This window comes from Pristiophorus japonicus, chromosome 15 (genome assembly GCF_044704955.1).
Source record: "Pristiophorus japonicus isolate sPriJap1 chromosome 15, sPriJap1.hap1, whole genome shotgun sequence".
NCBI lineage: Eukaryota > Metazoa > Chordata > Chondrichthyes > Pristiophoridae > Pristiophorus > Pristiophorus japonicus.
Genome location: NC_091991.1, coordinates 125,209,012 through 125,229,981, shown reverse-complemented (window position 1 = coordinate 125,229,981; position 20,970 = coordinate 125,209,012). Strand labels below are relative to the sequence as shown.

General features: G+C 46.1%; 1 protein-coding gene across 5 annotated transcripts in view; it reads left to right on the top strand.

Annotated features, from left to right (window-relative positions):
• Positions 1–20,970, top strand: part of carhsp1 (calcium regulated heat stable protein 1) — a 127,842-nt gene that overhangs the window by 101,118 nt on the left and 5,754 nt on the right. For all 5 annotated transcript variants that reach the window (XM_070900894.1, XM_070900896.1, XM_070900897.1 and 2 more), the window contains exon 3: positions 831–953. In XM_070900894.1, coding sequence (XP_070756995.1) covers positions 831–953 — 123 coding nt within the window. The remainder of the gene's footprint in view (positions 1–830; positions 954–20,970) is intronic.

The window sequence follows — 20,970 nt, the reverse complement described above, 5'->3', positions numbered from 1 at the left end:
GTAAGTTGGAATTCCCATTATTATGAATGAGAACCCCCCACCCCCCCCACCGCCAAACACCCAAAACACAAATAAAAAATAGAAAAAAATACACCACATTTTTATTAATTTAAATGAGTTATTTATGTACTATAAAAAATAATATATTTTTCCAATTTAAAACATTTTTTTTTAATTTATTGTAGTGGGGAGGGTTTTTAAACAATAAAATGTCTTTTTAAAATTTTATTTTAATGTTTTTGTGTATTTTAAAACTCTTATGCCTGTAAAAGTAGGCTATGTGCCTGTTTTTATCAGGCGCAAGAGTTTTCAGGACATCCACTGGGTAAGCTGTGGGTAAATCCCGCAATCTTGCCCATGCGAATGTCCTGGCTGTGGAGATGCGGAGTTTCTGTCAAGCTCCAGCTTGACGGATCAGAATGCGTGCATTTGCTGAAAACCGCCTTTTGCGGTGCCTTCCCAGGTCTGTACACACTCCGTACGGACCCAGGAGGCTGGAATTTATGGTCCATTAGCAAGATATTCATATTAGACGATCTGTAAAAACGCTTTATGTAAATTTCCTGCAGCTTAGCCATTGTCTATTTTGGTGGTGGTTTATGTTGTGAAATGTGATCTGAGTAAACCTGCGCAGTGCCGTCATCCCCGTGCTGCACGCTTGTAATCAGTGTGGACATATGACAGAATTTGCAGAATTTGCAAAATAATGTGTAATTACAGTGGGCTGCTTCATAATCTCAACATGATTTCTGTATCTTTTCAATGTAATGGTCCAGTACATTATGTAATGTAGTTAAAGAGCTAATGTTGTTCCTATTATTTTGTTGCAGCACTGCCCGAGCAGCAGAAGGACCCATTTACAAAGGAATCTGTAAGTGCTTTTCCCGTTCAAAAGGTCACGGATTTATCACCCCTATAGATGGAGCACCAGACATCTTTGTTCACATCTCTGAGTAAGTTGCGAGAGCCAAAAGCATGTTTACATGGAGTGATACCATTTGTTTACCATATCCTCATGATATCAAGAGTCCAAAAAACGAATGCTTGCAAAAAGTAACAGCATTGTATTAAAAGTGCCTGAGCCTAGGTTGAATAGGTTGATAACTTGCAAGTACAGTGGAATCTGTAAATTACGGAAACTTTTTTTTTACAGTTATTCTTATTTTCAGAATGGTCATTGCATGTACTGTGAAATATTTTGAGGAGAATAGGGAGTTCTGTGCCCAGCATCCATAACGGCAGAGAAACCGCTCTGTCCATGGCATAGAGCCGTGCACTCACTCAATCCCAGAGATGGAGCGGTTTCTCTACTGCTATGGATGCTGGGTAAAGAGCTCCCCATTCCACAAAAGCAGTTCCTTTCACAAAACCCGCTGCCGCCTCGCCCTGACCTGCGAGACTTTGGGGGCAGAAAGGAAGCAAGCTGCCAGGGGAATCGCTAGTGATCCTGACGCAGTGAAAGTTCCAGATACAGCAGCTTTGCAACAGGCTGTGTTCCATGTTGTAAAAGGGCTTGGTGCATTGAAGGCTGTTCGTAGTTCGTAATTTGCGAATGTCCATGGTTTCAGAGTGCCCCTTTGTATATTTTTCATGTGTTCTTAACACTGTTCTATCTATCTATTTAACTTTCCTTTTTCTTTTCCTTTCTCACTGATTTATTTGCCCCTGTTCAGGTTGACATAAATGTCCCTCTCGTGCAGCAGCTGTGGCATACTAGTAGAATCTGCATTGAATAATAGTGGAAGGAATTTTGAATTCATCGCCATGTTTTGCCAACACAGCTGACCTAATCCATTAAAAAAAACAATAATAGTTGTTGGAATTGTAATATTGAGCTTAATTATTTCAGAAAGAAAGGTGAAAAGCAAATAAATGTTCATTTACAAAATGAAGTACATTTGAATAAACTAAAAAAATCCATAACTTGCTTTGAAATAATCACAAATACCCTGTATTACTTTAAAAAACAAATTCTAGGAATGTGAAGAGAATAAGAGATCAAATAAATGAATGGGTCATCTGGCAGACACACCGATTACTACAACAACAATTTGCATTTATATAGTGCCTTTAATGTAGTAAAACGTCTCGAGGTGCTTCACAGGAGCGTTATCAAACAAAATTTGACACCGAGTCATGTAAGGAGATATTAGGACAGGTGACCAAAAGCTTTGCAAAGAGGTAGGTTTTAAGGAGCATCTTAAAGGTAGAGGCAATGAGGTTTAGGGAGGGAATTCCCTCTAGGACCTTGGCAACTAAAGCCACGGCTACCAAAGATGGAGCGATGAAAATTCGGGGTGCACAAGTGCCAGAATTGGAGAAGTGCAGAGATCTGAGGATTGTAGGGCTGGAGGAGGTTACAGAAATAGCAAAGGATGAGACCAAGGAGAGATTTGAAACCAAGGATGAGAATATTAAAATTGAGGCGTCATAGGACTGGGAGGCAATGTCGGTCAGCGAACACAGGTGTGAAGGGTGAACAGGACTTGGTGTGAGATAGGATATGGGCAGCAAAGTTTTGGATGAGCTCGAGGGTGCAAAGTGGGGGGCTGGCCAGGAGAGCACTGGAATAGTCAAGTCTAAAGGTAATAAAGGCATGGATGAGGGTTTCAGCAGCAGATGAGCTGAGGCACTGTCGAGATGGACAATGTTACAGCGGTGGAAGTATGTGGTTTTGTTGATGGAGAGAATATGTGGTCGAAAGCTCAGCTTGCGGTCAAATAGAATGCCAAGGTTGCGAACAGCGCGATTCAACCTCAGACAGTGGCCAGGGAGAGGGATGGAGTTGGTGCCTGAGGAACGGAGTTTGTGGTGGGGACTTCAGGTCATGTAGTTTATTGTACAGTTTGATCTGTCTTTTGAATAATAACATTAATCTTTCTCTCGAGAGATCAAAGGTTCATAACGTTCATGAGTACGACATTTGAGTTAGGAAATCACTTGGAATCTGTGGCACAGAGGTCATTTGGCCCAACAGATTTATACCAGTGTTTAAACTTTCACTCTCCATCCTGCCCCCATATCGTTCAGTTCCCTTCTTCCTCACGTATGCATCAAGCCTTTCCTGAAATGTCTCGATGCTTTCTCCTTCAATCGCCAATTGTGGCACTGTATTCCACATTCTCTCACTGTGTGAAGAAATTCCTCCTAAATTCCTTATATGATCTGTTAGTGACTATCTTACATTTATGCACCTGTACCCTCAGATCTCTCCCCATTTAGTTTCGTACCTTCCAAGGAATAAGCCGTCTCCTCATTCCCTCCCAACCCAAATGACCTCCCTCATACTTTGCTAAATTGAACTTCATTTTCTGTTTATCTGCCCACTGTGCACCCTCTCTAGTGCAATCACGTCCTTCCTATAATACGGGGACCAGAACTGCACGCAATACTCCAGCTGTGGCCTAACCAGAGTATTATACAATTTAAGCATAACCTCCCTGCTCTTGTATTTTATGCCTCGCCTAGTAAAGGCAAGCATTCCGTATGCCTTCTTAACCACCTTATTCACCTGGTCTGCTACTTTAGGGATCTGTGGACAAGCACTCCAAGGTCCCTTTGTTCATCTACACTATTAAGTGGCCTACCGCTTAATGTGTATACCCTTTCCTTATTAGTCCTCCCTAAGTGCATCACCTCACACTTCTTTGAATTAAATTACATTTGCCACTGCTCTGCCCACCTGATCGGTAGATTGATATCCTCCTGCAGTCCATGACTTTCCTCTTCATTATCAACCACACAGCCAATTTTAGAGTCATCTGCAAACTTCTAAGTCATACTCCCTATATTCAAATCTAGATCATTGATGTATACCACAAAAAGCAAGGGACCTAGTGCTGAGCCCCGCGGAACCCCACTGGAAACATCCTTCCAGTCACAAAAACATCCATCAATCATTACCCTTCGCTTCCTACCTCTAAGCCAATTTTGGATCCAACTTGCCTCTGGTTGTTCGATTTTCTCCGCCCACCACACCCCCACCCCAAATCCATCTTTCAACAACACATTAAAACCCTTTTATAGGTTTATTCTTAAATCTCACCATTTAAGGAGATCCTGTTTGACATTCTGTAATTATTGTAGCCTGGTCCTTTTTTTTTTACTTAATTTTGTAATCCACTTACTGAGTGAGTATCTGAGAAGCGGGTTGGTTTTATTGCACCAAGCTCCATTGCAAGATGGCCTGAAACTAAACATTGAATGTTGGTGCATTTTTGTAATTCATTCTTCAACTGCTGAAAAATAGGGGCTCTAACACCAGCTTATTCTCCCAGGTTGAATGCTTATGGACTTGTTCAGAATGATTGCAGGAAAGAACCATTGTTCTCCACGTTCTCCTGTAAAAGTTCCTATCATAAAACAAAATCGTAAGAGTGGCCAGAATGTTTGCCTTCAAACAACGGTGACCATCATGTTGCATCTATATTGTAGAATGCTGTTTAAAACATGCACGCATTCTTCAACCTCTTCAATTTAAAAAAAAAAATAGATTTGGATCTGTTTCCCTCATTTGTGATAGACAAATAGTTAAAATGCATTTGGCGACAAATGCTTGAGATAGATGTTGACTCCAATGAATGTAAAGCTCATCAAATTAGACAATTAGTTTTTTAATAAACCTGTTTAAGAACAGCAACAGACAAAATCTTTCTGATGGCTCTAATTATCATTGCACCAATTTCCATTAGTGTGAGAGCTGTAATACAATCTTCCCTTGCTGCAGCTTTCAAGATCCATTTGGATGACTAATTTATGTTCGTTGCCATGACTGCATTTTGGCTATAGACTATACAATTAGCACCACACTTGGCAGCAGACATCCAAGGGTTTGTTATGTTAGCAGGAGACTAGTCTCATAAGTTACAGGTGTATTTGCAGGATTGAGCAAGTGCAGAACTAAGATGTAGAGGTTAGGATGACTGTATTTTCTTTTATATGTAAAATGAGGCAAGTAGGTGTGAGAAAACAGTGTAGCTATAACCAGCGCAATCAATAATGGTCTCTTCCATTTTACTGCAGCTGAGCTTTTCTCCCATACTAATAAATGATCAACGCCCAAAAGAAATGCCTTCTTAAAGTGGCTTTTCAGGCTTTGTTCAAAAAAACAATTGTCGGAGAATTGTGGAGCCTTGCCAAGGAATGAACAGCAATGAACACTAAGTTCTGACTCATCAAGACCTGTGAGTTAATTATCTAACGAAAGGGCCATATTTCAAAGTTACTTCAAAAAAAGATAGAAGTTGGTAGTACAGTGACGTCTTCGATCTGTTTTCTTGGTTTGTTTACTCCTGGTGAATTTTGCATTTCTGTGTATTCCGACACTCGAGTGCTCCCCTACCTGAGGTAATGGCGGCTGGTGTTCAACTGACAAATTGCCTGTGATCCAGAAGGCCAATTAACCGCAGCTGTGAATAGCTCATGATGTATTTGCATTAAGGGCGGGAGTACCCTGTCACTGCTCATTGCTTTGAGATGTTGTCTGCAGTCACTTGTACAGGGGTGCTTGGTGGCCCAGAACTGCAGGTGACCTGCAGCTCACATGACTGCAGCGGCGCTTCTCCATAAGCCACTTCTGGAACCCCACCTCTTTAGTTCGCCCTAAAAAATTCCGTAAACATTTCAAGTATGCTGTCCATAAGGTTCCCGGCAGTGAAGTGAGCTTTCCGAGATTTTCACTGTGGCTCTTTTAACCAATATTTGTGCACTTTCTATTTGGATAAATAAATTGTAATTTATATCTGATCTGTGCCAGTTTGGGTTTGTTGAGAATTGTGAAAGCAGCACTAACACTGATCGGCCATTTCTTGTTCCATTTGTCAAATGCAAACTCCACAAAAACTTTGGCAGTAAAATTGCTCACATTGTCATCTTGATTTGGATTTATTAACTAATACAAAATAAAGGCAATGAACCAAGGACATGGGAAATCTGGCTCTTGGTCTTCTGAATGAACAAAACTATTGCCAGCTTTTTGAGATTCACTATGGAGTCTCATAATTAAGTATTTTTCACACTTGTGATTACCAGGGAAAGTTAAACATTTAGAAAGCAAGCATTATCTAACCTGCAGATAAATTTACATGCTGCCAATGTATTAATTTCATTCCCCCCCCCCTCTTATAACTAGTTTAGCTCCAAAGCTAGCCATGAATGGGCCTCAAGTTGTGACTCTGGAAAAAAAACGAGGTAATGTGCTGCACACTGCAATCTAACAAGTGTATACTATTGAGGTTAGTCAGGTGGAATGATTGTAGGGGAAAAGGTTTGTCAGTGACTGGTGTGAAGCAGGAGTGCCACTATAATTTTTAATGCAGAATGAACTGTTCCACGTGGAAAATGGACAGTGTGGCTATTAGAATTCCAGAACATAAAGGCTGGAATTTTGCAGGGGTGTATCTCATCATCATATCATAAGCAGTCACTTGGAATCGAGGAAGACTTGCTTCCACTCTTAGAATGAGTCCTTAGGTGGCTGAACAGTCCAACACGAGAGCCACAGTCCCTGCCACAGGTGGGACAGACAGTCGTTGAGGGAAGGGGAGGGTGGGAGAGGTTTGCCGCACATTCCTTCCGCTGCCTGCGCTTGTTTTCTGCATGCACTCGGCGATGAGACTCGAGGCGCTCAGTGCCCTCCCAGATGCACCTCCTCTACTCAGGGCGGTTCCTGGACTCCCAGGTGTCAGTGGGGATGTTGCACTTTATCAGGGAGGCTTTGAGGGTGTCCTTGTAATGTTTCCTCTGCCCACCCTTGGCTCGTTTGCCATGAAGGAGCTCCGAGTAGAGCGCCTGCTTTGGGAGTCTCGTGTCTGGCATGCGGACAATGTGGCCCGCCAGCAGAGCTGATCAAGCGTGGCCAGTGCCTCAATGCTGGGGATGTTGGCCTGGTCGAGGACGCTAACGGTGGTGCGTCTGTCCTCCCAGGGGATTTGTAGGATCTTGCGGAGGCATCGTTGATGGTATTTCTCCAGTGACTTGAGGTGTCTACTGTACATGGTCCATGCCTCTGAGCCAAACAGAAGGGCGGGTATTACTACAGCCCTGTAGACCGTGAGCTTGGTGGTAGATTTGAGGGCCTGGTCTTCGAATACTCTATTCCTCAGGCGGCCAAAGGCTGCACTGCCTCACTGGAGGCGGTGTTGAATCTCTATCAATGTCTGCTTTTGTTGATAACAGGCTCCCAAGATAATGGGAAATGGACCACGCTGTACAGGGCCACGCCGTGGATCTTGATGACTGGGGGGCAGTGCTGTGCAGCGAGGATAGGCTGGTGGAGGACCTTTGTCTTATGGATGTTTAGTGTAAGGCCCATGCTTTCGTATGCCTCAGTAAATATGTCGACTATATCCTGGAGTTCAGCCTCTGTGCGCAGACGCAGGCGTTGTCCGCGTACTGTAGCTCGACGACAGAGGCTGGGGTGATCTTGGACCTGGCCTGGAGGTGGCGAAGGTTAAACAGTTTCCCACTGGTTCTGTAGTTTAGTTCCACTCCAGCGGGGAGCTTGTTGACTGTGAGGTGGAGCATGGCAGCGAGGAAGATTGAGAAGAGGATTGGAGTGATGACGCAGCCCTGTTTGACCTCGGTCCGGATGTGGATTGGGTCTGTAATGGATCTGTTGGTAAGGATCACAGCCTGCATGTCGTTGTGGAGCAGGTGAAGGATGTTGACGAACTTTTGGGGGCATCCGAAACGGAGGATACCGCTCCATAGACCCTCGCGGTTGACAGTGTCAAAGACCTTTGTAAGGTCGAAGTAGGCCATGTATAAGGGCTGGCGCTGCTCCCTGCAGTTTTCCTGTAGCTGTCGCACTGCAAGGATCCTGTCCATTGTGCCCCATAGGGGACGAAATCCGCACTGTGAGTCCGGGAGAAGCTCCTCGGCCACAGGGAGAAGACAGTTGAGGAGAATTCTAGTGACAACTTTCCCAGTGGCTGATAGCAGGGAGATTCCTCTGTAGTTGCTGCAGTCGGACTTGTCCCCTTTTTTTAAAGATGGTCACAATCACTGCATCTCTGAAATCTCCCGGCATGCTCTCCTCCCTCCAGATGACAGAGATGAGATCATGTATCCGCACCAATAGCGCCTCTCCGCCATACTTTAGCGCCTCTGCAGGGATTCCATCCGCTCCCGTAGCCTTGTTGTTCTTGAGCTGTCTTACGGCTTTTCCTACCTTGTGCAACGTTGGGGTTCCACTGAGATGGTAGCGGGTTGCATGCTGCGGGATGGAGTCGAGAACATTTGAGTCAAAGGCAGAGTTTCGATTGAGGAGATCATCGAAGGGCTCCTTCCAGCGTACCCTGACTACCTTGGTGTCCTTGATGAGTGTTTCCCCATTCTTAGCCAGCAGTGGGGTGGGACCTTGGGAGTTTGGACCGTAGGTGGCCTTGAGGCCAGTTGTTGTATCTCCTGTTCTTTAGGTCGCGGTTTTTTGTTGGACCTCAGCCTTGAGCCGCCTGTAATGTTGCTTTGCTGCTCCCGAGTTGGGTTATTGATTGAGGCTCAGAAATGTTCTGCGCTTGTGATCTATTAGTTCTTGGATCTCCTGATCATTCTCATCAAACCAGTCCTGGTGTTTTCTGGTTGAGTGACCAAGTATCTCTTCGCAGGCACTGGTTATGGAAGTCTGGAGAGCAGACCAAGCGCTGTGGGCATTCTGCATCTCAGGGTCATCAAGGCTGTGAGACGCTGGCTGTATAGGACTCTCTTAACTGGGTCTTTAAGTGGTCCGGCATTGACTTTTTTGCAGCACTGCTTCTGCTGTCCCCTCCGCTTTGGGGCTATGTTGATGTCAATGACGGATTGGATTAGGCGGTGGTCCATCCAGCAGTTGTCAGCTCCTGTCATGGCGCGGGTGATGCGCACATCCTTCCGATCCCTGGCTCGGATGATGACATAGTCGAGCAGGTGCCAGTGTTTGGAGCGAGGGTGTTGCCACAGTGCCGTATATTTGTCCCTCTGGCAGAACAGGGTGTTGATGAGAAGTTCATGTTCGAGACATTTTGTCAGGTGTAGGGTACTGCTGGAGTTGGCTTTCCCTAGTCTCTCTCTGCCAATTATGCCTCCCCAGAGGGTGTGTCTTTGCCGACCCTGTCGTTGAAGTCACCTAGGGGGATCAGCTTGTCGAACGTAGGGATGTTTCGAGGTTGAAATAAAAACCCTCTTTGGTCTCATCCGTTGCATCGAGTGTTGTGGCGTACGCACTGATGACTGTGGCGCATTGGTTCCGGGATAGGTTGAGTCGAAGAGTCATGAGGTGTTCGTTGACCCCGCAGAGGGCGTCTTTGAGCTGGTCGACCAGCTCATTTTTGATGGCGAAGCCAAATCCGTGAAGGCGGCGTTCTTCCTCTGGTTTTCCTTTCCAGAAAAAGTTGTAACCTCCACTTTGTTCCTTGAGCTGGCCTTCCCCTGCCCACCGGGTCTTGCTTAGAGTGTCGATATCAAAGTGTCTTAAGTTCCCGGGCAACTATGGCGGTGTGGGAGGTCAGCGGGTGCAATTGGGGGTGGGTGGGAAAGTCGTGTTTTTGACAGCGGGTCGGGACCCTGCTATCAACCCGTCACGCGCCTTTCCCAGTGCCGGGTCTGCCAGCGGTGAGCAGACCCAACCGGCAGCGGCTGGGAACCCAATTTAAGTGATTAGCATCTAGTTGCCAGATGCTTAACAGCGTTTTTTCACTTCCCTTTTTGTTTTAACTTCATTTCCATGGGATCCCTGCTGAGCGCAGACTATGGCTGTCAACCTGAGGCAGGAGTTCAGTGACCATTGCTCCAGCTGATTACTTTGACAGCTTCAAATGTTCAGTAAAAGCTCCCACCAGACTGATGCTCACTTTCCTCAGGCGGAAGCTTTTTTTCACTCCATTTCCAGCACACACTCTGCAGGCTTTCCACTTTCCATTCTTCAACCACTCTCACCTCATTGGAAGAACTCTCTCACTATTAACAGAGTGCTTTTCTCATCTCTACTTCACCTGCCATCTGTTCCATCAACATGGGTGCCCTTTATACTCTCTCACTTTGTTCCTCAGAATCGCAGCATGATCAACCCCCACACCAGCAGCAGCAACAACACCAACAACCTTCTCCATGATCACCTGATGCTGCACAGGACATGGGGCATCAGCACCCGACCACATTGCAGCCAGGGATCGCCTCACCATGGCCAGATTTATCTCACTTGACGCTGTACACCCTGGCTGCCACATGATGCATCAGGTTGGCACCACCCCACACCAACATCATAAAGCATCCCTACAATGCCCAAACCATTCCTTTCACACTCATCATGATTGCAGGAGATACCGTTATGTCTCACCATTCATTGCAATTCAACACAGAAACTGTTCATGAACATTGCATAACCCCCCCAAGTGCCCCCTTGTGTGTTGTTAGTTGGTATGATTGCACTAGGGTGAGTGTGAGGGATGGCTAGTGAGATGAGGATGTGCTAATGCAGATAGAGAGGGATGGGTGGAGGTGCAAGGTAAGTTGATGTGAGTAAGGATGTGCAGGAGTAGGGTAGGGAAGGCAGAGTGATGGGGATGTGATGAGTGACACAACAGAATGAGGTTAAGTGTGACTTTGTACTAATGTTTCATGATCTACTGAGATAATTGAAACGTTTGTGGCACTGTACCCAGGTCCACCTGACGACATCGCTGCTTGTGTCCTCCTGTGCAATGTGCAACCAGGCTGTGTTGATCTCCTGGGGAGGTCTCTTCCACCCATGGGAAGAGAAGAGAACCTCCCTGCGTGCTGTGACTCCCTCCATAAAAATAAGGAGGGAGTCATGGGAGAGCTTGGGTGCAGCCCTGTATATCTGTGCAGTGCTTGTCAGTGTTTGCAGCATCTCAATGCTGTAGAACACTGACAGCACAGCTGTCAAGAAAAATGTGGCCATGGGCCCTTTAGGGAAATCGGCTGATGCCGCATCATGAAATGACGTCACCAGACCTGCTTCCTCTAATTGGCCCGGGAAATGTGCTGGTGGGCTTAACAAACCCTATCAACGGAAAGTCATTTCACAGAGCGGGATGGAGCCAGCAGCAGAGTCGGGACCCGCCGAGATCAGCAAAATCGCAGCCAAAGATTTTGTTGGAAATAAGTTGAATGGATTTTGTAATGATGATGAGCAGCACAGCTGTCTGGGTTCAGTACTAGTTTTATCATTCAATTTCATGTTCTGATTTATGAGTGAGGATCTGGCATTCATAACCATGAGCATGTTATGAAAAAAGTCTTATTTCAATCAGGTTTTTCATATGAATAATCCAGATTCCATGGGAGGTCCAAACTAATCAGTCATGTTTCCCATATTGATGTTTATGATGCATGCTGCAGCTCAGGGAGCTCTCGCAATGTAAATATCCTGGTCAAGGTTTCAGAAGCTTCTATTGGGTCATTATCTTTCCTATTGATCAAAGACCTTTACACTGATTTGTGACAGAAGCTGTTCAATTAGAAGGTCTCCTGACATCCCTTGAAGGGACTATTGGAGATCTACAATTGATATAAGGATGTCTTTGAGGAATATGCCCTGTTCATATGCCCTGACAACATTTCACTGCAGTAACTTTTCAGGGTCATAAGACAACCTGGAATGTGAGGGATGGGAGGGAGTTATGGAATTCTTTCCTGCCACCGAGCAATGGTTTAATTCTCCCAACCCAAATTAGGGATCCAATGAGGGGATCTGCTTTCCTCTTGCAACAAATGGAGGAGGGTTCACAGGTCAGAAAGCGATGCTGTACTTTATATTTCAAGTTGCTGTTAACATAACTTAAAATTATTTGGATCACGCAAGAAGCTCTGCTGAAGCAAAGTGGTCTGCAGCAACTGTCTAAAAAAATAATTAGTGGAACCTAAAATAAATATTCTGGGTTCATATTGCCTGCTACATAACTCATCTTCCTGGAGGAATATGTTTGCCTTTTATCTTTACAGTAATGGCTTTTTAGTTTGAGATTAAAAAAACAGTTCTACACAGAGTAACAACTGAGCCAGAAGTATAAAGACATTTATAAGAAATAGGAGCAGGAGTAGGCCAAACAGCCCTTTGTGCCTGCTCCACCATTCAATAAGATAATGACTGATCTATGACCTCAACTCCACTTTTCTGCCCTATCCCCGTGGCCCTTGATTCCCTTAGAGTCCAAAAATCTGTCGATCTCAGCCTTGAATATAGAAACATAGAAAATAGGTGCAGGAGTAGGCCATTTGGCCCTTCGAGCCTGCACCACCATTCAATAAGATCATGGTTGATCATTCACCTCAGTACCCCTTTCCTGCTTTCTCTCCATATCCCTTGATCCCTTTAGCCGTAAGGGCCATATTTAACTCCGTCTTGAATATATCCAACGAACTGGCATCAACAACTCTCTGCAGTAGAGAATTCCACAGGTTAACAACTCTCTGAGTGAAGAAGTTACTCCTCATCTTGGTCCTAAATGGCTTACACCTTATCCTTAGACTGTCTCCCCTGGTTCTGGACTTCCCCAGTATCGGAACATTCTTCCTGCATCTAACCTGTCCAGTCCCATCAGAATTTTATATGTTTCTATGAGATCCCCTCTCATCCTTCTAAACTCCAGTGAATACATGCCCAGTCGATCCAGTTTCTCCTCATATGTCAGTCTTGTGATCCCGGGAATCAGTCTGGTGAACCTTCGCTGCACTCCCTCATTGGCAGGAACGTCCTTCCTCAGATTAGGAGACCAAAACTGAACACACTATTCCAGGTGAGGCCTCAGCAAGACCCTGTACAACTGCAGTAAGACCTCCCTGCTCCTATACTCAAAACCCCTAGCTATGAAGGCCAACATGCCATTTGCCGCCTTCACCGTCTGCAGTACCTGCATGCCAATTTTCAATGACTGATGAATATATTCAATGATTGAGAATGCACAGCCCTTTGAGGTAGAGAATTCGAAAGATTCACAACCCTCTGAGTAAAGAAACTATAGAAAATTGTTGTTTTATTTTCATTCTGAGAATGAGAAATGTGTAAAACTTTATATTTTCTATTTGGCCATCACTCTTAAAGTTGTTCCCTGTCTACATATGGCAGTAAATATATGTGCTGAATAATTGAACAATGAGTTTAGAAGGATGAGAGGGGATCTCATAGAAACCTATAAAATTCTAACGGGACTGGACAGGTTAGATGCAGGAAGAATGTTCCCGATGTTGGGGAAGTCCAGAACCAGGGGAGACAGTCTAAGGATAAGGGGTAAGCCATTTAGGACCATGATGAGGAGTAACTTCTTCACTCAGAGAGTTGTTAACCTGTGGAATTCTCTACTGCAGAGTGTTGTTGATGCCAGTTGATTGGATATATTCAAGATGGAGTTAGATAGGGCCCTTACGGCTAAAGGGATCAAGGGGTATGGAGAGAAAGCAGGAAAGGGGTACTGAGGTGAATGATCAGCCATGATCTTATTGAATGGTGGTGCAGGCTCGAAGAACTGAATGGCCTACTCCTGCACCTATTTTCTATGTTTCTATGAATTAAAAGCTGCCATGAAGGTCGTGGTGTTTTAAAAATTTGTTCTGGGATGTCGGCGTCCAGCATTTATTTCTTAACCCTAATTGCCCTGGTGGTGGTGGTGAGTCACTGCCTTGAACTGCTACAGTCTGTGTGGTGAAGGTACTCCCACAGCACTGTTGGGGAGGGAGTTCCAGGATTTTGGCCCAGCGACAATGGATATATGGGCCCAAGTTTCGGCCTCAGTTGCTCCTGATTTTTTGGAGCAACTGGTGTAGAACGGAGTATCTTAGAAATTCAAATTCTCGGCATTTAGTTTGCTCCAGTTCTAGTCAGTTAGAACAGTTTCACTTTGGAACAGAATTTTTTTTTCAAAAGGGGCCGTGTCCGGCCACTTACGCCTGTTTTCAAAGTTTCGGCAGTGAAAACTTACTCCAAACTAACTTAGAATGGAGTAAGTGAAAAAGGAGAAGGCGGAGGGGGGGGAAAGGAGAAGGAGCAGGGGGGTGGGGGGGAGGAGAAAGGCGGGGGGGAGGAGAAGGGGGAGGGAAGGCTGAACGGGCCCGGCCTGGCCGGGCCCAAGACTTCGGGCAGGGCCCGTCCCCAGCACCAGATTTACAGGTAGGTGGCGTTGGGTCGGGTCAGGGGGAAGCGCGGGTCGGGGTCGGGAGCGCAGGTCGGGTCGGGGGGGGCGGAGGGAGGTCGGGTCCGGGGGGGGGGGGGGGCGGTCTGGAGCACGGGTCGGGTGGGGGGGGGGGAGAGGTCGGTCGGTTCAGGTCGGGGGGGCAGAGGGAGGTCGGGTCGGGGGGGGGGGGGCAGAGGGATGTCGGGTCGGGGGCGGGGGGAGGGAGGTCAGGTTGGGTCCGGTCCGGGTGGGGGTGTCGGGAGGTCGGGTCGGGGTGGGGGGGGGGTGGTGTGGTGGGAGGGAGGTGGGTTCGGTTCGGGTCGGGGGGGGGGGGTGGGGTGGGGAGAGGGAGGTCAGGTCGGGTGGGGGGGGGGAAGAGCGCGGGTCGAGTCCGGCCCGGTCCGGGGGGGGGGGTGGGGGGGGAAACAGAAGTTGAGTTGTTGCCGGGAGGAAGCAGGAGCTGGGTGTGGGAGGCAGCCTTATGCACGCAGCCCCAGTGAGGCCATTCGGCCAGGGCTAGGGGCTGCGTGCTTCGGGCCCCTCCCACACAGTTTTGGGCGCCTGGAGCTACTGCACATGCGCGCCCACTGTAGCGCGCATGTACAGAGGTCCCGGCACTGTTTTCAGTGCAGGGACCTAGCTCCGCCCCCTACAGCTCGTGCTGCGCCGCGCCCGGCTCCAGAGGACCAGCAGGGAGCCGGAGAATCTGTAAGTTTTTTTTAGGTGCACTTTGTGGCACGAAAAACGGGCGTCCAGGTCGGGGCTGTGCCGTTCTGGGCGCGGCCCGAAACTTGGGCCCTATATTTCCAAGTAAGGATGGTGTGTGATTGGAGGGGAACTTGGAGGTGATGGTGCTCCCATGCGCTTGCTGCCTTTGTCCTTCTAGGTGGTAGAGGTCGCGGGTTTGGGAGGTGCTGCCGAAGAAGCCTTGGCGAGTTGCTGACGTGCATCTTATACATGGTACACACTGCAGCCACAGTACGCCAATGGTGGAGGGAGTGAATGTTGAAGGTGGTGGATCAATCAAGTGGGCTGCTTTGTCCTGGATGGTGTCGTCCTTCTTGAGTGTTGATGGAGCTGCACTCATCCAGGTAAGTGGAGAGTAATCCATCACACTCCTGACTGTGCCTTGAAGATGGTGGAAAGGCTTTGGGGAGTCGGGAGGTGAGACACTTACCGCAGAATACCCAGACTCTGACCTGCTCTTGTAGCCACAATATTTGTGACTGTTCAAGTTAAGTTTCTGGTCAATGGTGACCCTCAGGATGTTGATGGTAAGGGATTCGGCGATGCTAATGCCGTTGAATATCATGGGGAGGTGGTTAGACTCTCCTTTTTTGGAGCTGGTCATTGCCTGCACTTGTGTGGTGTGACTGTTACTTGCCATTTATCAGCCCGAGCCTGAATGGCGTTCAGGTTTGTGTTTACAAGGGAAAAAGGAAGGACCACTTCTTAGTAGTCATATCAAGAGCGACATTGCCAGAGGCCTATTCACCCACTTGGAAAGCAAACAGTGAATTGTGCAGATTGACCAAAGTGTGGGCGAAAATAATTAGATTTCTACTTGACAAAAGGAGAGCAAAAGAACATTGAGGAAATGGGCTGGCCATATCTATTCCTCTTGTGTGCAATTATAAAAATTGCTGCTAAATCTATGCCTCAAGCTTTCTAAACATGGGGAAAAAATTGGAAATTGAATATGCCTGAAATATGCCCTGCTCATGGTCCCAAGGTAGCAGGGGAGGGAGCGTGGGCCAAAAACATGTTTATATTTTGAATCGAAGCGTGTATGATGAGGCTCTAACATCATTCATGCAGTGATGTGTGAAATGAAAAGCAAGAGCTTTTCGGTTTATGATGTTAGATTTCTGTTTGGAAGCATACTTAGTCATTAATAATCAATCTTTAGTGATAGCTACTTACTGACTGTTATCTTTCAGACACTGAGAAATCGTGACACTGCTGTACAATTTCTGCATGTCATTCTGTGCTCTCAGCGACCACCATCATCGAATCCTCAAGACAGTTCTTGTTGCTGTCGCCTCTGGCTGCAACCCGTTATGCCATCTAGTGTATGTAGAAGCAAAAACATCCTCTTCTGTTGCTGATTTGAAGGGATCTTGCAAACAATGGCTGAGATTCCAATGGAGAGGTTTTTGGGAGAGACACAACTTGTGCCCGTTCACAGATGGTCCAGTGACCCAAATACAAGTGCATGTTGTCATCATCGTAGGCGGTCCCTCGAACGAGGATGACTTGCTTCCACAAGAGTTCACAGATGTTTCAATGAAGGACCCAATGTTCCAGTCCTGAACTCCAGCTGAGGGGGTGGAAGATGCCTGTGTGTGGATTTTTTTAACGTGTGGTGACCGTTGCACACCAGCCACCACACGGGCTCGACAGAGCTAGGCCTTTATCCAGTGGCAAGGGTTGAATCAGGACGACTGGAGACCTGCTCTGCTGCACGGACCTAGTGCGTTCACATATCGCAGTGTGGGCTGGTCCGTGCTGTCCTTGGGCCCTCTGCTCTTATGGGCCCCGTACCTGTGTGAGACCGCCGTGGGCCACCCCGACCTGAGTGAGAACACCACCGCAGGTCAGGGCTATAAATAGAGCTGGAGCGGCAGGCCCTGGAACATCGCGCATGTTGTATATTCCTGGTGGGTGCATGGTGCCGGGGGGGATGGTCGGAGGGCACACACGCCTCAGGAGATGAGGCCAGAGGTTTCAGCCCTGGTCACGAGCTGGTGGTCCTGCGTTGCTCTCGCTAGTTGATGGATATCTTCTTCTGTAATAGATAAGGTAACATTGCACGGCATAAGCAGATGGATTTGGCAATAAACATTTAGGACTGACAAATTTATAAGTTCACTTACAAGTTTGCAGTACATTGCATAGGAATAAGATATTTCATACTGTAACATTCAAATTTATGTTGCGGTGCATAAAAGTAATCATTTAATCCTAATTTAGTTATTTAGTCATGCTTAAAGATTACAAGATAACATTGCAGATTCTAATTAGAATTTCCATACATCATTAAACAATAAATATGGATGATTTCAAATATAAATTTCAACTTACTCTTGCAGCCGCCTGTAGATTGTTCCATCTTTTGCGACACTGGTCCAGTGTCCGGGTTTCATTAGATGACAACGTGACTACGTCGGCAATCTCTGCCCAAATCCTCCGATATGCACGCTCATCTCGTGTCAGATCCTCCCACCTCGCGCTAACACTGTTCACTAGGGCCTCATTGGCCTCCTCGCTGAAGGGCTTGGCCCTTCGCCTTTTTACTGAACCCTTCATTCTTTAAATTTATATGACTTAAGGCTTTGTCAAAATACTTGCTTCCTTTCTCCTCTCTCTCTCTCTCTCTCTCTCTCTCTCAGACCCACACAGAGCTTCTGCGCATGTGTGAAGACCCTTGACCTCTCAAAACGCGGGAAGGAGCATCAACCTGAAAAAAAAATCAACCTGCACATGCGCAGTAATGCGTTGCTAGGGAAGCTTTTTTTTTTCATTCACTTCTGTTTTCTCTTCGCCGAGAAATCACATCGCCCATTTGACATTGCTGGGCTAAGGCCGAGTGGAAAATCGCAAAAAAAAAAAAAATGGGTCTTGAGCCGGCGATCAGCACGGGTGATACGTCCCGCATCGCTGGAACAAGGCCCATTTTTTTTCGGCCTTAGCCATCAAGTGGAAAGTCTAACCCATATGTTCCTAAAGTTACGATGCGAACTTGAGCCATGTGATCCTAAACTGAGCATTGTTAGCAGATCATCAGTGAGTAATTGTGGTTTGATGACACTATTGATGACTCCTTCCATCACTTTACTGATGATAGGAGATGGCTGATAAGGGTGGTAAGTGGCCCGATTAGATTTACCTTGAATTTTCTGGATAGGCCATACATGGGCAATCTTGCAAGTTGCCAGGTAGATGCCGGCATCATATCTGTACTGGAATAGCTTTGACGGAGAGCGGGGGCAGCCGGTTTGGGGCACAGGTCTTCAGTACTACAGCTGGGATATTATCAGGGCTTCATAGCTTGAGCTGTGGCTAGTGCACTCAGCTGCTTCTTAATGTCATGTGAAGTGAATCAAATTGAATTATACATTTGGCAGGTTTGTCTGAAAACACTTACAAAGATTTAAATCTCATCTCTTGCACTCGCATGCTGGGCTCCACTGTGGTTGAGAATGGGGTTGTTCACAGAGCCACCTCTTCCCGTTAGTTCTCTTATTTATTTTTTCTAACCAGTGAGACATCATTTCAAACACCTTCTGAAAATCAATATGCAATCTACTGCATTTCTATTATGTCATCTCTTCAAAAAAGTGATAAATTGACCAAACGTGGCTTGCCTTTGACAAATTCATGCTGCCTATTCTTGATTAACCTGTACATTTCGAAGTGCTCACTATTTTTACCTTGAATTGGAAATTCCAACAGTTTGCCTGCAATTGATAGATTAACTGGTCTTGGTGATTCAGGTTATCTTCCACTTCCTTCTTAATTTTTATAGAAACAATTTTTTCCCTACAGTTCACTAGATCTCACTACAGTGTCAGCTGTGGCTCAGTGGGTAGCACACTCGCCTCTGAGTCAGAAGGTTGTGGGTTCAAGCCCCACTCCAGAGCACAAAATCTAGGCTGACACTCCAGTGCAATGCTGATGGAGTGCTGCACTATCGGAGGTGCTGTCTTTCGGATGAGACGTTAAACCGAGACCTTGGCTGCCCTCTCGGGTGAATGTAAAAGATCCCATGGCACTATTTCGAAGAAGAGCAGGGGAGTTATTCCTGGTGTCCTGGACAATATTTATCCCTCAATCAATATAACAAAAACAGTTTATCCGGTCATTATCACATTGCTGTTGGTGGGAGTTTGCTGTACGCAGATTGGCTGCTGTGTTTCACACATAACAACAGTGACTCCATTCCAAAAGTATTGAATTGGCTGTAAAGCGCTTTGAGACGTCCGGTGGTCATGAAAGGCGCTATATAAATGTAAGTCTTTCTAAATAATCTACTAGACTTGCATTTTCAATTCCACCATCATTTGTAAAGAATATCTCCTTCATACCTATATCCTCCACAATTAAATCCCTCCTTCATCTTGAGTGGCCCTAGTCAAGCTCTTATTATTTCCTTTTAAATTATTCACTTGACATTTTCATATTCCCTTTAGTCTCCATTTTCATCTCCCCTCTACACTTTTCCTCACTTATCATTGGCATTGAGTCCTAACTTTATTTAATGCCTCCCTTTTTTAGTTCTAATCCCTCTGTTTATCCATGGAACTCTATTCTTTAAAGTTTGTCAACTTTTTGGCCAGATAATCTTAAGACACACTAAACTGCCTTTTTCCAGGCAGCATCTTTATCTTTGACTCTTAATGTTCCTGTCTATATTCTATGAACTCTGTTGTAGTTGCTATTTCCCAATTGTTCTCCAACTCATCAGTTATTTTCTCCACTTCCTTTTCCAGAAATAAATAGAAAGAACTTGCATTTATATAGTGCCTTCCACGATCTCAGAACGCTCTAAAGTTCTTTAAAGCCAATGAAACATTTCTGAAGTTTAGTCATTGTTGTAATGTAGGAAAGTGGCTGCCAACAAGGTCCCACAAACAGTAATGTGGTAATGCCCAGATAACCTGCTTTTAGTCATGTTGAGGGATAAATATTGGCCAGAATTCCCCTGCTACACTCAAATTTTACCATGAAATCCTTTACATCCACTTGAGAGGGCCCTCAGTACTGCACTGAAGTGTCAGCCTAGCCTACTATATACAGTAGACACCTCAAAACACTGGAGAAGTACCACCAGTGCTGCCACCGCAAGATCCTGCAAATCCATTGACAGGATAGACACGCCAACGTCAGTGTTCTCACTCAGGCCAACATCTGCAGCATCGAAGCACTGACCACGCTCGACCAGCTCCGTTGGGCGGGCCACATCATCCGTATGCCCGACACGAGACTCCCAAAGCAAGCGCTCTACACGGAGCTTCGACACGGCAAGCGAGCCCCAGGTGGGCATGGAAACGTTTCAAGGACACCCTTAAAGCCTCCTTGATAAAGTGCAACATCCCCACCAACTCCTGGGAATCCCTGGCCAAAGATCGCCCTAAGTGGAGGAAGAGCATCCGGGAGGGTGCTGAGCACCTCGAGTCCCATTGCCGAGAACAAGCAGAAAACAAGAGCAAACAGTGGAAGGAGCGTGTGTCAACCCAGGCTCCCCACCCACCCTTTCCTTCAACCACTGTCTGTCCCACCTGTGACAGAGACTGTAATTCCCGCATTGGACTCCTCAGTCACATGAGAACTCATTTTTTAGAGTGGAAGCAAGTCATTCTCGATTCCGAGGGACTGCCTATGATGATGATGTGCTCAAGTCTCGAGTGGGGCTTGAACCCATGATCTTCTGAATCGATAAGAGTGGTACCCACGGCACCATAGCTGACCAATCAAACAATGCTTCTTTCCTTGTTGGACTCAATGCACTGATCTAGGAAGTAGATCGTGGATAATTTCTAAAAAGCATCTAGGACTGTTTCTTGCATGAGCCCGTTTGATGTGTACGACCCTACAGTTTCTGTCCAAGAAAAGGAGAAAAAATGGTGGAAATGGCTTGATTTCTAGTGTCAGGGTTTTGAGACACCCTCACCAACAGATACCCTCACTGACCGACCTTGGATAAGGTATCAGAGTGTACCTAATTCCTATGGAAAGATTCCTGTTTCAACAAAGAGGGGAAGAAAATTGACAAAATAAAGAAAAAAACATTTAAAACTTAAGGGTAGTATTTTTATTACCAAAAGGCACTTGTTTGATTTGAGTACTTTTAGTGGGTGAAGGG